Here is a 13409-nt window from a genome sequence, read left to right on the forward strand (position 1 = left end):
AGGGTTTGTTAAACAGAAGGATGCAGTAGGTGCTAAACCGTACATTACACTCTTGGTATTTGGGTAGCCAGTATTTTGTGCCAAGTATTATTTGACAGGAGGTGTTTTGCAGCAGAGAAGGCACTGCCTTGAATAGTCAGCTAACCACAGGCACTTATTTCATCATATGGAAGAGAACTGGGGAGCTCAAACCAGTGACCCAACTCAAGTCCTTTCTTTCATCTTGACTGGTCAACCCTTTAAGAAATAAGGGCCCTTTAGGACAGTGGCATTCCTGGAGAGGTCCATGGGAACAAGTGACCCCAGGTGGCACAGCTGGGTGGGCAGTGGAGCCACCCTAGCCATGCCACTTGCACCCGCTACCTCCCCTCAGAGGTGTTCTGAGGGCCAGAGAGGCCACAATGGCTAACACTTTGTACTTGGAGGGTCAGATGCTTAAAGCTTGTGGGCAGTATCACTTGTTTCCAATGCCGTCTTATACCCAATTAGGCCATATTGTGTCGCAGGGTCATCGTAGAGTCCAGCTGCCATCATGGGCCAGTCACTAACAGTGCAATCCTATACATGTTTACTCAGAAACAGGTCCCATTAATTCAAAGGGGCTTAACTCTAAGGCATGTATAGGATTGCAGCCTAGGCTTCGGAGGTTTCTACCAGCCTGTGCATCTCTAAGCAAACCTTTAGCTCCCCAATTTTCTCAGAATACAAGGTTATGTAAAACCAGACACCCTCCTGCAAGTTTGGTTGCCATTTACCTTGTGAAAGCACCTTCTGCATTACCAAATTCCTGTGGCTTGCTCCTCAACAAGTACGCACTATGGCAGCAGTTTTGTCTGCACCTGAACCACCACGAGCAATGACACAAACATTCTCTTACGATCCATCTTTATTGTAAAAGTCCAGATATAAAATCTTATTCCGTTTCCTTACAAAAACAAAAAAAGGCACATTAAAAGCAAATCCACCTTTCACCCCAATCCCTAGCACTATGCTGGACACTCTTCTCCCTCTCCATTCCATGCTTCTTCTAGCTCCCTCCTCTTCCTTCTTTTCTTCTTCTTCTTGCATTCCAGAAGTGCACGCAGTGGAGAAGTGTCAGAGTAAAACCAAGCGTGGACCAGCAGTACTTTAGTAGTAGGTTTCCTTTTCCACCCAGCCTGTATTGCGGGGGGGGGGGGGGAGATATAAGGTTGCATTACCTATTTTCTCAAGTCAGACACAAGTTCTTAATATGTTATGTGCAAAGCAACTGCTTTATGAAATCCTCTATGAATGAACATAGTAGCACACAATTGCATAAACATGGATTGTGCTAAACATCCTCCGGTTCAGGCCATGTTTCCGGGCAATGCTAACCCTGACTAAGATCCTGGTCACAAGACCATCACCATGCCTATTTTTCTCCTTTTCAGCAAAGCTATGAAATAAAGTAGCAGGATCCACAAGACACCCAATTCTACCCCCCTAACCATAATGGACCCCTGGACATTAGGTGGATAGCTAAACCACCACAAAATACATCTGTCATCCAAGAACACTGCAGGACGGCAAGCTTACCTCCAGGGCTGCGTCTGATGATAAGTTTCCTTACTTCATCATACACAAAAATGAGAAGAGAGTAGGGGAAGGCACAGAACCACCAGGTTGGTCTGCAAGGGAAGAGATACAATTATCAGACATTCTTGTAAGGCATAGCCGGGGTTTGGCAACTACTACATGCAACTTAAAATGAGTCTAGAACAGGGGTGTCCAAACTTTTTGGCAGGAGGGCCACATCATCTCTTTGACACTGTGTCGGGGGCCAGGAAAAAAGAATTTACATTTCAAATTTGAATAAATTTAAATTTGATGGAACTTATATGAATGAATGAAGGTTTTGCAATAGCTCAAGGCCTATAAAAGCCTTTCCTTCACTGCTGCTGCTGCATCACAGATGTGGAACAGCAAGCAGTGGAGGGAGCCCTCGTCCCATAGCTCATGCAAAGGTCAAACAGTTGTCCTCATGTTGAGAGCAGTTGCATTGGGCCAGCATGGGCTCCAGCAAGTCTCTGGAGGGCAAGAGGCTCAATGGAGACTGGGGGCTCCCCGTGGGCTGGATTGGGAGTCCCTGAGGACCGCAAGTGGCCCCCAGGCTGGGTTTGGGCACCCCTGGTCTAGAACAATTCAAAATATTAAGAAAGGCAAAGATCATGCTGAAATCATCATCTGCTGCAGCAGAGAAGTTTTGATACAAGACAGCTAAATTCAACTGGATTTACTGCTTACTTGAGAGGATACATCCTCAAGGCAACATCCATTCCAGGACAGTAAGAGAGGAAGGCAGCCAGGGCAGTCTCTTCAAAGAGACCAAATATTAAGATCTTGTTCCTGTGAAAGTAAAGGAGAATTAGTCACAGGTATGATGACTTTCCCTAGTTCTTAGCATACATACTGAGCTCTTCTGCTTTAACAGCTTTCCACAAAGTTGTTCACAATATTATCTCTACATCATGTGGAATCAAAGCATACTGTCTCTAGCTAGTTACAGCCAACAGCATATTAGCCAGGAAGCCAAGCTACCCATTCAAAAGAAAGGGGGAACCTGATCAACCACCACCTCTCTTCTTCTGGGTTCAGCATTCTTAGCCATTCACTCCCACTTTAGTACAAGCACAACGGAGCACAATGATTCCTAGCCCAGTACCCACAGTACTGTAGCAAGCGCTGTTCCATGCAGTGGAATGATGTGCCATCTGCATCCCATCAGTTCATTAGAAGTGACTTTCATCCTATCCAGGATTAATCTACAGAACAGGTCTTGAATGCACAATTTCAATATAGAGTCCTCCCCATTCATCTACTGGCACACACCTGAAACATCTTTTTTCCAGGGAAGAGATACTTTGATTCTGCCTTGAAGGTTCAGTTATTTAGGAGGAATTAAAACTCTGATACTCACTTCATTCCCTGTTGGAAGACTGAATTCCTACGGGTCTTACAGATAACCAGATCAGCCCACTGCACCACCACAATACTGACAAAGAAGGCAGTGTGACAAGTGAATTCTACAATTTTCCTCTGCTCGTAGGTCTGAAATATTTAAGAAAAAGGCAAGGGGAGAAGAAAAGAGTTTGTTTTCATACTTGCTTCTTCAAGCCCATGGTCACAGAAAGTTACCACAAATGGGTCCAGCATATCTTGCAACAGCACCTCCTAGGCCAGCAGTTCTCAAACTTTTTGTGCTGCAACCCATCTCATCACCATATTGTTGTGCCCCAGATTGCCTTGCGTTTTCCTGATAAAGCCCCAGGAAAGCTTCCGGGCATTCTGGGGCACGGCGAAATGCAGTCAACGAAGTGACTATCATTGCCGGCGCTACTAGGAAGTCACAAAGCATTCTGGGGCACAATGCACCCCATAATGCTTTGCAGCTTCTGAATTGTGGTGTGCCTGCAACCCACCCAAAATCAGATTGTGACCCACAGTTTGTATGGGCTATTGGGATACTTACCCATTGCTGTCCATAGCTATCCTCCACATCATTAATCCACCGGTCATCCCATGACACTCTAATTCCCAGCAAGGAGTAAGGCAAGAAGCCATTCTCTGCAAGGATCACGAAGTATGTGAAGAAACCTCCCAGTGCTTGGATCATGCCTAAACAAAAAACGAAGATGGAAAGGTGCTTACACCACCTTGGGTAGCTATCAGAATACATTTTATGATTTAAAAAGCTGCACACAGATTCAAGTAGCCTCTAAGTTTTAGCCCATCATAAGACTACTGAGAGCCAATCCTATCCAACTTTCCAGCACCAGTGCAGCCACAGTGCAGCCTTGAGGTAAGGGAATACATGTTCCCATACTTGGAGGAGCAGTCACTAAGGCTCCTCAACTACAGGATGCAAGACATGCCCCGTTGGTATAGCTGCATCAGCACTTGAACACTGGATAGGATTAGACCCTGAGTCAACTCAGTCTCAGGCTAACAAAAGCTGCAGACAGATTAGTACTGAGCTAACGTAAGATCAGCTATTTCCCCCATTCTCAAAGGCTTTGTTGTGCTGCACCACTTCTGTATGCTTCGATGCCTGTCTTCCAAACTCCAGCTGATCCCTTCAATAGTTTGTTTAGCATCCCCCCTCCACTATCTTCGTTGCCTAGGCAATCCCCTTCCTGCCATCAGCTCACAAGCCCCCCTTTTCCTAGGCCCTGTATGTGGGTTTCTCTAGCTGACTATGCCTCCTCCATTTCCTAAGCTTCTCCTTTCTTCACCATTCATTCTTGGATCCCAGCATCTCAGGGCACTCTCTCATACTGCAGGAAATGATACAAAGATACAGCCCACATCCCAAGCCCTCTGCATTCTAACAAGAATATTGCACATCTCCCTTACGGGGAGAAGCACAAGCTCTTTCGCCATCAGCAAACCCCACATGCTGCTTCTGCTGCTTTTCTGTAATATCTAGAACAACCCTTGGGACCATTAGCTACCCTGCCTACTTTCCCACCCCTTTCAGATCCCTTAGTTTGAGGCTTCCTATCCACTTCAACTGTTCCTAGGCAGCCCTTTAAAGCCCATCACCACCAATTTGAGTAACATGGTTCTTGAAAAAAAGAAAAAGAAAAAAGAGTGAAGTAAATGCTACTATAAATTCACAAAGGGGACTTTGAAGCTCCATAATATGCAGTCAGCATCAACTGCCTACTAGGGGTTCACAGTTACTCATTGGTAATGAGCACTACCAATTTTTAGATTTTCCCCAATACTGTGCTGAGCCACAATCACTGGGGGGGAGGGGGTACTAACAGGACATGTTGCTGTTCTCTATACATTTGGGAAATAGAAACACCAAATCTTGGGCTGTTGGCTACACCTGATTGGTTCCCTCGTATTTTTTAATAATAATAATAATAATAATACAGGTATTTCTATACCGCCTTTCTTGGTCCTCAGATTTCTCCTTAGACTTTATTCAAGGCGGTTTACATAGGCAGGCAAATTAAACCCCCATAGGGATTTTTACAATTTGAAAGAAGGTTTCTATCTTTCAAGAGCCACAACATTCAGATGTTTCTTTCTGATCTGGTCGCAACATTCTGGCCTCCATCCTCCCATGCTCAGAGCAGATGGAATAACTCAGCTCAGCTTGTCAGCTGCTTCAAGGTCGCACGGTGCCAGTGGCCTCAAACTGGCGACCTTCGGATGTTATCTTCAGGCAAATGGAGCCTCAACCCTCTAGACCAGACCTCCTGCCCTCATTTGAAATGTTAAGAGGGAGCGAGGATAGGATATTGAAAATAGCACCAAAATGGCTAAGGCAAGACAAGATCTCCCTGCAAAGAGAGGAAGAAGGCAGTACCTTGCAGAGGTGCCAAGAGTGCCTCCAAAATTCTGTAACGTTAGCTTTGTAGTGTTAGCTTTGAACACAAATTCTGGTTGGTCTCAACACCTACTTATGAGCAAAGGCTTATATTCCCATTCATCAGAAAGTCTACACTTACCAATCTGACCATAAGCCATGCTGATCAGCCTTTCGTTTACCAGTTTGTCTGTTTTGGGGTTTCTGGGCTGTCTCTTCATGATGTCACTTTCTGCTTGCTCATAGGCCAGAGAAATTGCAGGAACCTTGAGAGTAGGAAACAGATCTTAAAACACTACTTCATAGGCTATGTTTCCTGCACAAACACATATTGTCCGTGCCATATTGCAACATAGGTCCGTGCCTCAGAAAGTTCCACAGACTATTGAATGCAGGAGCGCATTTACTCATAAAGATGAAAATCCTGCTCAGGTGCTTTCTCACTAACCATGTCAGTGCCCAAGTCAATGCACAGGATGGTAACGGTTCCCAGTGGCAGCGGAATGTTGGCAATAATGAAGATAAGGAAAGGAGTAATCTCAGGGATGTTGCTGGTCAAGGTGTAGGCGATTGACTTCTTCAGATTATCAAAAATCAGACGGCCTGAGAGAGGGGGAAAAAAAAAGAACAGGGAGAATATTCAGATTCACACTGATTTGGAAAGGGTCACTATAGCAGAACATACAGGTTCAATCTCATTACCTGTGGGTTCGTTATCTATAGTAAAAAAAATTCACAGTCTTAACCTGAGCTTCCGGATGCAACTGGAGTTGTTCTGTGGTCACATTCTGGAGCCTTTCTGAAGCCTGCAGAGGCTGCGCATGGCCTCTACGGGCCCCAGAAAGGCCTATGGAAGATCTAGAAGGGCTCTTCCAATTTTTATGAAAACTAAAAGTGCCCTCCTAGGACCTCTGGACCTCTTCCAGTTTTTATGCAGCCTCTACAGGCCTCAGAAAGGTTTCAGCTGTGGTTCCAGTCGTGTCTGGAGGATTTGTGGGTTGGAATTCATGGATTTCATTATCCACGGGTTCCGTACGCATGAGGGGACTGGGAACAGATCCCCCACGTATACAGAGACTTCACTGTATATGAGCTAAAGCAAGTTTTACTTAACATTTGGGGAATGGAAACCCAAATCTTGGGCTTGGTTGGTCCCCCAGTAGCCAACAGTCTGAAATTTTTAAAAGGGGGGGGGGAACGAGGATAGGATATTACAAATGCCACCAAAATGACCAAGAAAAAACACTCACCCTCTTCAACCCCAGTAACAATAGAGGCAAAGTTGTCATCCAACAGAATCATGTCAGCTGCCTGTTTGGAGACATCGGACCCAGCGATACCCATAGCAACACCAATGTCTGCCTTTTTTAAAGCAGGGGAGTCATTCACACCATCACCTGTGACAGCTACTATGGCACCCTGAAAAAGGGAGAGAAAAGGAACTTCAGTTCCAAGCCCATGTTTATGCAAAGTATCTTAAGCACAGTCTGAAATGGCTTCTTTCCTTCTCTTAAGGAGTGCAACATTGCTATTCACAATCACCTTCATGTCTGACACCAGAACAGGGCACCACACACAGCTGCAAGATGTATCACTTTGAGACAGTGCCCTGCACTACTGTCTATAGTGGAGGGATGAAAGCTCAGAGGGATAACACCTGCAGCTAAAAGCATTTTGTGTGGCCATGCTGGGATGTACCAGCAGGAGTACAAGACCTTGGAAAGCTACTGGCAGTCAGTAGGCAGTAGCAGGTTAGAATAGCCCATGGCAAATTCACAAAGCAGTTACTGGTTCTACTGCATCAGGAACCAGTAGTGGCTGGTAGTGGTTCCAGAAAATAGGGGCTAGAGAACATGTTGGGAGAGGCGGTTGAAGGAGCAAACAGAGGCGGTTGAAGGATACAGTGAACTGATGAAGCCACATCATGGGGGTTCCTTCCACTTGCCTGTCGTTGACAGCCTTCCACAATGATAAGCTTCTGCTGAGGAGAGGTTCTGGCAAAGACTATTTCTGTGTGGTGTAGAAGGATGTCATCTAGCTGCTCACCAGTCATGTCCTTCAGGTCAGAGCCATGAATCACACAGGCTTTGGCATCCCTGTCATTTAAAAGACGAAGGCTGAACACTCTAGACTGTCACGCTAGTTCTTACTCCAAAATACCCACAAAGAAAATCTTTCTTCCCCCACCCAATACAGCAACAAAGTACATTTTAATTTTAAAATGTTATCCTTCCATCTTTCTTGAGTGGAAGAAAGTAAGGCACTTTCTTGAGTGCCTTACAAGTCAAATTCAAACAAACAAACATGAGCAACACAAGATGGAGACATTGTTTTGCTTTCATTTTCAGCCAACAATGCCTACCATTCACCTTCACATTAACATTTGATGTAAAATGCTGGAATTTAGGAGAGATTCAGCAAACTCCCCCCCATCCCATGACAAGCTCTGTAACTCGTTTCTGCGGCTCAGTACCTGGGGTTGACCTGGCTGACAGGAATATTGAGGCGAAGAGCAATATCTTCGACGGTCTCATTGCCCTCAGAGATGATGCCAACTCCCTTGGCAATAGCTTTGGCTGTGATCGGATGGTCGCCTGTCACCATAATAACCTGCAAGGTCAACAAGGTAACATCAGTTCTGTGGCAGCAGAGGCCCAATGGAAATGTATTTCCAAATATATTTTGCCCTGAGCAGAGACAAAGGAGTAGGTGTTGCTGTAGTTTTAGCAGACAGAAGCATCACTGTGACATTTTCTCTCCTTCTTCCCCCACTCCCTGCAAAAGAAGTCATAAAAACAATAACAGATTTGCCTAGGCCTCCACCTTCCCATGTTCCCCCATTGGCATGCAAATAGCTCTCAAATACAGTCCCTTTCTCTGTGCTTTTGGAGCTGTGTTTACAGAGTGTTCAGATTTAGGTCTGGAAGAGTGCGGTGGGGAAGCAGGCCTGACCTTTATTCCAGCACTTCGGCATTTGCCAACAGCATCAGGCACAGCAGCACGAGGCGGGTCAATCATGGATATCAAGCCAACGAAACAGAGATTCTCCACTGGGAAGTTCACTTCATCTGTGTCAAACTGGAAACCTTCAGGGAACTGTTCGTCTGGCAGGGCCAGGTGGCAAAATCCTGCAACAATGCAAACCAAATTCAAATGACTTGCCAGGCTGCCATACTAGGGGAACTGGTACTCAGCCTAGCTATTTAAAATTCCTAAGTTGCCCAACTACCTTGGCAAATTTGGTTCGGCCAGCTGAGTTGCCAGTGAAAAGTATAATTCAGCCAAGGCTACTGCTTATTCAAGCAATAAGTAGCTAAAAAGTGCTAATAAGTCTGATGCAGATTGTCATGCAGCCCGGCGAAGGCTGTCTCTCCTGTTCCAAGACTGCACCAGGCATATAAAAACTTACAGGAAACCAAGCCAATCATGTCCTTGAAACATTCTAGTCTAAGAAAGATAGCATGTACTGCTCCACTTGACCCAATCCATTTGCAAGCATTTCAGGTGATCTCTTGGCTATACTGGGCAGATAAGCAAGTCCTCCGTTACTAAAAACCCACTCGCATGCCTTACCCAGTACTCTCTCCCCTAGGCCTCCCAATTCAAGGTAGGCATTTTGGAACGCATCTTTGGCCTCTTCATCTAGGGGCTGTTCCTTCCCATGCATCAAGATGGTGCTGCAACGGTCCAGAATCCTCTCGGGAGCACCCTTCATCACAAGCAGATACCGCGATTCTGATGGGTTTGCATTCTGGTGGATGGACAGCTGCATTTGAGAGAGATTTCACACTGTATTAGAAGAATCGCGGTATCTGGTGCACTTGATTTGGGGTGCACTCTGCAATTTTTATGGTTGGCCTCCACAGTTCCCTAAACTGCAGTCTGAATAGCATGCTATAGGGCCAACTGAACCCAAATTAGAGTCTGCAGATACCATTTCCATTAAACACACGAGGCATTTATTGCAAGGCTTGTTCTTACTTGGTATTTGTTGGTTGAGTTGAATGGTATCTCCACCACCTTGGAGTTCTTGTCCCTCAGTTCCCTGACAGATCCACAGCACAGTTCAATGCATTTCAGGAGAGCAGATTCAGATGCATCACCTGCCACTGATCTCTAGCAAAGAAAACACATGGTTCAGTAAATATCTGAAGTCTTTTAAAGTGAATCCTCTTTTCTCCACATAAATATCATTTCTCACTGGGCATGTTTCCCGTTTTTATGCAGTAACTTTAAGATAAGCTGTTCTTTTATGAAGGAACAGAAAAAAGTTCTTGAGAAAACCCAGTGGTGTGCCTAGCACGTTTGACACCCAGGGCAGACATCTCCCATTGCTCTGCCCTTGATCACTTGAAGCCACAGGTAGACCTGGCCTCCACAATGAAGATCTTCAACCCCCATGGAAGCCAGGGCTACTGGTCTTTTGAAGTGAAGGGTAGACCTGGCCTTTGCCTTGAGATGGTGAGGCCAGGTCTACCTGATTTTTGCAGAGATGGGAAGACCTGGGCTAACATTGAAGCCAGCACCCAGAGTGACAGACATGCAACATGGAGCCCCCTCTTATTGCTGGCACCTGGGGTAGACGGCCCATGCCCCCCTTTTATGCCACTGAGAAAATCCACAAAAATGCAAAAAAAGTACTTATTTCATCAACAGAGTAATTCATTTTGAACATAAACATCCTCAGACAAATGCAATGTTTGACAAAGCCCTTGCTAACCGCTCATGCTTGATAAGTGACTGAGCTTACACTGTGACTTGCTCCTGAACACACATTATTTGTTCCCCTGACAACAGGCAGCTATGCTCAAAAGGAGGTATCCACAAATTCCAGTTGTGTACAAGGCTTGGTAAAACATCCTACTGTTACTGCTTGTCTTGGATCATGGGTGCCCAAACCCCGGCCCTGGGGCCACTTGCGGCCCTCGAGGACTCCTAATGCAGCCCTCAGAGAGCCCCCAGTCTCCAATGAGCCTCTGGCCCTCCAGAAATTTGTTGGAGCCCACACTGGCCCGATGCAGTTGCTCTGAGCATGAGGGCGACTGTTTGATCTCTCCTGTGAACTGTGGGATGAGGGCTCCCTCCACTGCTTGCTGTTTCACATCTGTGATGCAGTAGTGGCAGCAAAGGAAAGGCCAGTCTTTGTTTGTTCATGAACTTTTATAGGCCTTGAGCTACTGGAAGACCTTCATTCATTCATATAAGTTCATCTTTAATATATTCATTTATGTAAACTTATGTAAATTTATTCAAATTTTAAATGTAAATTAATTCTTTTTTCCCTAGCCCCCGAAACAGTGTCAGAGGGATGATGAGGCCCTTCTGCCAAAAACTTTGGACACCCCTGCCTTGGATGATTAAAAAAAAAAGAACAGCAGAAGGCATCAAATGCTTGGCAAGTCACTATACGTTTCTTATGAGCAATATTAAGCTTGGTAGGTTGCAAGTTGTACAAGCCCATTCAAAACATTAGGCTAAGGGATAATTTCATTGGAACAAATCATTTTTGCATCTTTTTGTGAATTTCTATTTTTTTTCTGTTTGTGAAACAGATGGAATCCTTCAGTGTGCTTCTCCTTCTGCTGTCCCCAAGCTGCTTTCAGTTAGTCATGGAATCCAAAAAATTTGTGATTGCTCAGTTTGGAAATACTGACAGACTGTTGCTTTATCCTTCAGATACCAGAAAGGCTGATCTGATGCCTTTATCACCAGCAAAACCTCCATCATGTCCCAAATGGCTCTCTTTTTGCAGTGCTTCTCATATACAAAGTCAAAACCCAGGAGGCAGGTTAGCAACTACTGAAACTAAGCCAGGATGCAATCAACTCACCTTCAGAATGGGTACATTTTCTTGGTTAGCCTGAAACACAGCACGGTTGCATAGGCCTGCAATCCTGGCTAATGCAGTCCATGTGGCAGACGTCTTGTCAAAAGAAGCACCTTGGAAAGGAGAGGACAGGGGAAGCAGGAAGGTTATTTCTGTTCCTTTTGCAGATGGATTTTATTTGCTCAAGTTTTATTTGCTCAAGTATTACAAATCAATGCACTATACCAAGAATTGTTCCTTTATAAAGGGAAAAGCAAAAGAAATTTGTCTTTCTTTCAGACGAAGATACTTTAAAATTGCAAATGGGATCCCCCCCAACCCCCAGATTATGGAAGCAAGGGTTTGGTTTTTTAGTTTTGTCTATCTGCTTGGCATGTCTCCTGCAGCCTAAACAACAGAGACAGCAAAGTTACATTTCACTGGGGGGGCGGGAGGTGGAAGAAAAGACAAAAGACAGCCAGCTGTTCCCATCTCCTTCGCCCAACAAAGAGCACAGGACTGTCTCTTATAAAGGGTGATGGTGTTAAGCAGAAAGAGACCCATCTGCTTTCTCTCTCCCCCCCCCCATCTCTGCTACAGTTCCTAAAGAGGCAAGAATGACACTGTGTTGCTCAAGCACAGAGAGCCCAGGGCAGAAGGTGTTGCAAACACAAGCAGCAGACTTATTGCTAGCTCTTCAACCCTTCCTTGTGGCCTTCAAGTGACAGTTTGGTGCCTCCTTCCATCCCCAAGAAACATAACTACTTTTGACTGTTTCATCTAACAGAACAAGCCAGCTTTAAAAACATAGCAGGAAATTGAGATTTCTAACTTTCTTCTGATGTTATAGCTAAAAATTCTTCCACAAAGGCTGCCAGTCAGGTTTTGAAAAACTATTCATGTGTTTTCCTCAGCTACAGTGGGAACTGAACAAGGATTTCATGCAAGGGATTGAAACTGCAGCTCATTAGCTCTTTTGGGGACCATAAAGCAGAGCAGGCATCTTACCACTCTGGTTTTCTGTAGTATCAGCCTCGTGAATCTGGTTATCAAACCACATGTGTGCGACTGTCATCCGGTTCTGAGTCAGAGTGCCTGTTTTGTCAGAGCAGATTGTAGACGTGGAGCCCAGAGTTTCCACAGCCTCCAAGTTCTTCACAAGACAATTCTTACGAGCCATGCGCTTAGCTGTTAGTGTCAGACATACCTAGAGAGCAACAAAGATGGAAGCTTGTATGAATGAGAACCCTGCCTGCTCACAACTCTTCAAAAAGAAGTGACAAGTGTATGCCAGCAGTCAGCATACCGCAGCCCCCCTTTTACCATATAGTATCTGCATCAACTTACTGTCACAGTGGCAAGCAGACCCTCGGGGACGTTGGCCACGATGATGCCAATAAGAAAGATAACAGCCTCTAGCCAAGTGTACTGAAGGATCAGCGAAAGGATGAAAAAGGAGACACCAAGGAACACGGCTACACCCGTGATGATGTGGATAAAGTGTTCAATCTCCACGGCAATAGGTGTCCGACCCCCTTCCAATCCAGAGGCCAAGGTGGCAATGCGACCCATTACAGTACGATCACCAGTGTTAATGACAACACCACGGGCAGTGCCTGCAAACAATGACAAGAATTTTAGTAAGGCCATGTACTCCGCCAGGTTAAGAATGTATGCAGATACAGAAGGGTAATCTATAGAAGTCAGTGAACTAGGGAGACAGGTCCTTTGAGGTGCTTACTAGCCCTATAGCTTAAGGATACTTCATCCTGTATTCCCTTCTAAAACACTGCTCATTTTTATCCCAGTTTTAAAAAAAAGGTTATGAGCCTCTACAATATTCTTGCTGTTTATCTTTTACAGCCACAGCTCCAAATGTGAACAGAATATGAGATGGGCATCACTGCTGATTGCTTTTTGAAGACATCTGGCAATTTATTATTAAGAATATTTATATACCGCTATGCAAATGTCTCTTCCCCCCCCCCCCACACCCACTGCATGCACATGTACACACAGTTGTTCTTTCACTCTATACTACACTACTCACCAAAACACTGAATGGCAAAATTCTGCACCCTCCAATTTGTATACTACCTTTCATGCAAGGCCAAGGCCTTGCAAAATACATTTACATATGACAAAGCAGTTCTATATACAAGAACAACATCAGTTTTTCTCCTTTATTGGCCTGTAGATGTTGAGCAGCTTCCTTGCACAAAAGCTCAAAGAGGTGTGGCTGCAAAAATAGCAGTGACTTCT

General features: G+C 45.0%; 1 protein-coding gene across 1 annotated transcript in view; it reads right to left on the reverse strand.

The window, feature by feature from the left end:
* Positions 1-868: 868 nt before the first annotated feature.
* The window catches only part of LOC136639555 (sodium/potassium-transporting ATPase subunit alpha-1), a 31162-nt gene continuing 18621 nt past the window's right edge, over positions 869-13409 (reverse strand). Inside the window, exons 8-23 of the mRNA XM_066613854.1 lie at positions 12495-12763; positions 12156-12354; positions 11172-11281; positions 9323-9457; positions 8915-9107; positions 8294-8469; positions 7815-7951; positions 7287-7437; positions 6592-6760; positions 5790-5944; positions 5484-5607; positions 3491-3636; positions 2939-3069; positions 2266-2367; positions 1558-1649; positions 869-1157 (exon numbers count right to left, since the gene is read on the reverse strand). Coding sequence (XP_066469951.1) covers positions 1129-1157; positions 1558-1649; positions 2266-2367; positions 2939-3069; positions 3491-3636; positions 5484-5607; positions 5790-5944; positions 6592-6760; positions 7287-7437; positions 7815-7951; positions 8294-8469; positions 8915-9107; positions 9323-9457; positions 11172-11281; positions 12156-12354; positions 12495-12763 — 2318 coding nt within the window. The 3' untranslated portion in view covers positions 869-1128. The remainder of the gene's footprint in view (positions 1158-1557; positions 1650-2265; positions 2368-2938; positions 3070-3490; positions 3637-5483; positions 5608-5789; positions 5945-6591; positions 6761-7286; positions 7438-7814; positions 7952-8293; positions 8470-8914; positions 9108-9322; positions 9458-11171; positions 11282-12155; positions 12355-12494; positions 12764-13409) is intronic.

This window comes from Tiliqua scincoides, chromosome 2 (assembly GCF_035046505.1).
Source record: "Tiliqua scincoides isolate rTilSci1 chromosome 2, rTilSci1.hap2, whole genome shotgun sequence".
In the NCBI taxonomy this organism is placed as follows: Eukaryota; Metazoa; Chordata; class Lepidosauria; order Squamata; family Scincidae; genus Tiliqua; species Tiliqua scincoides.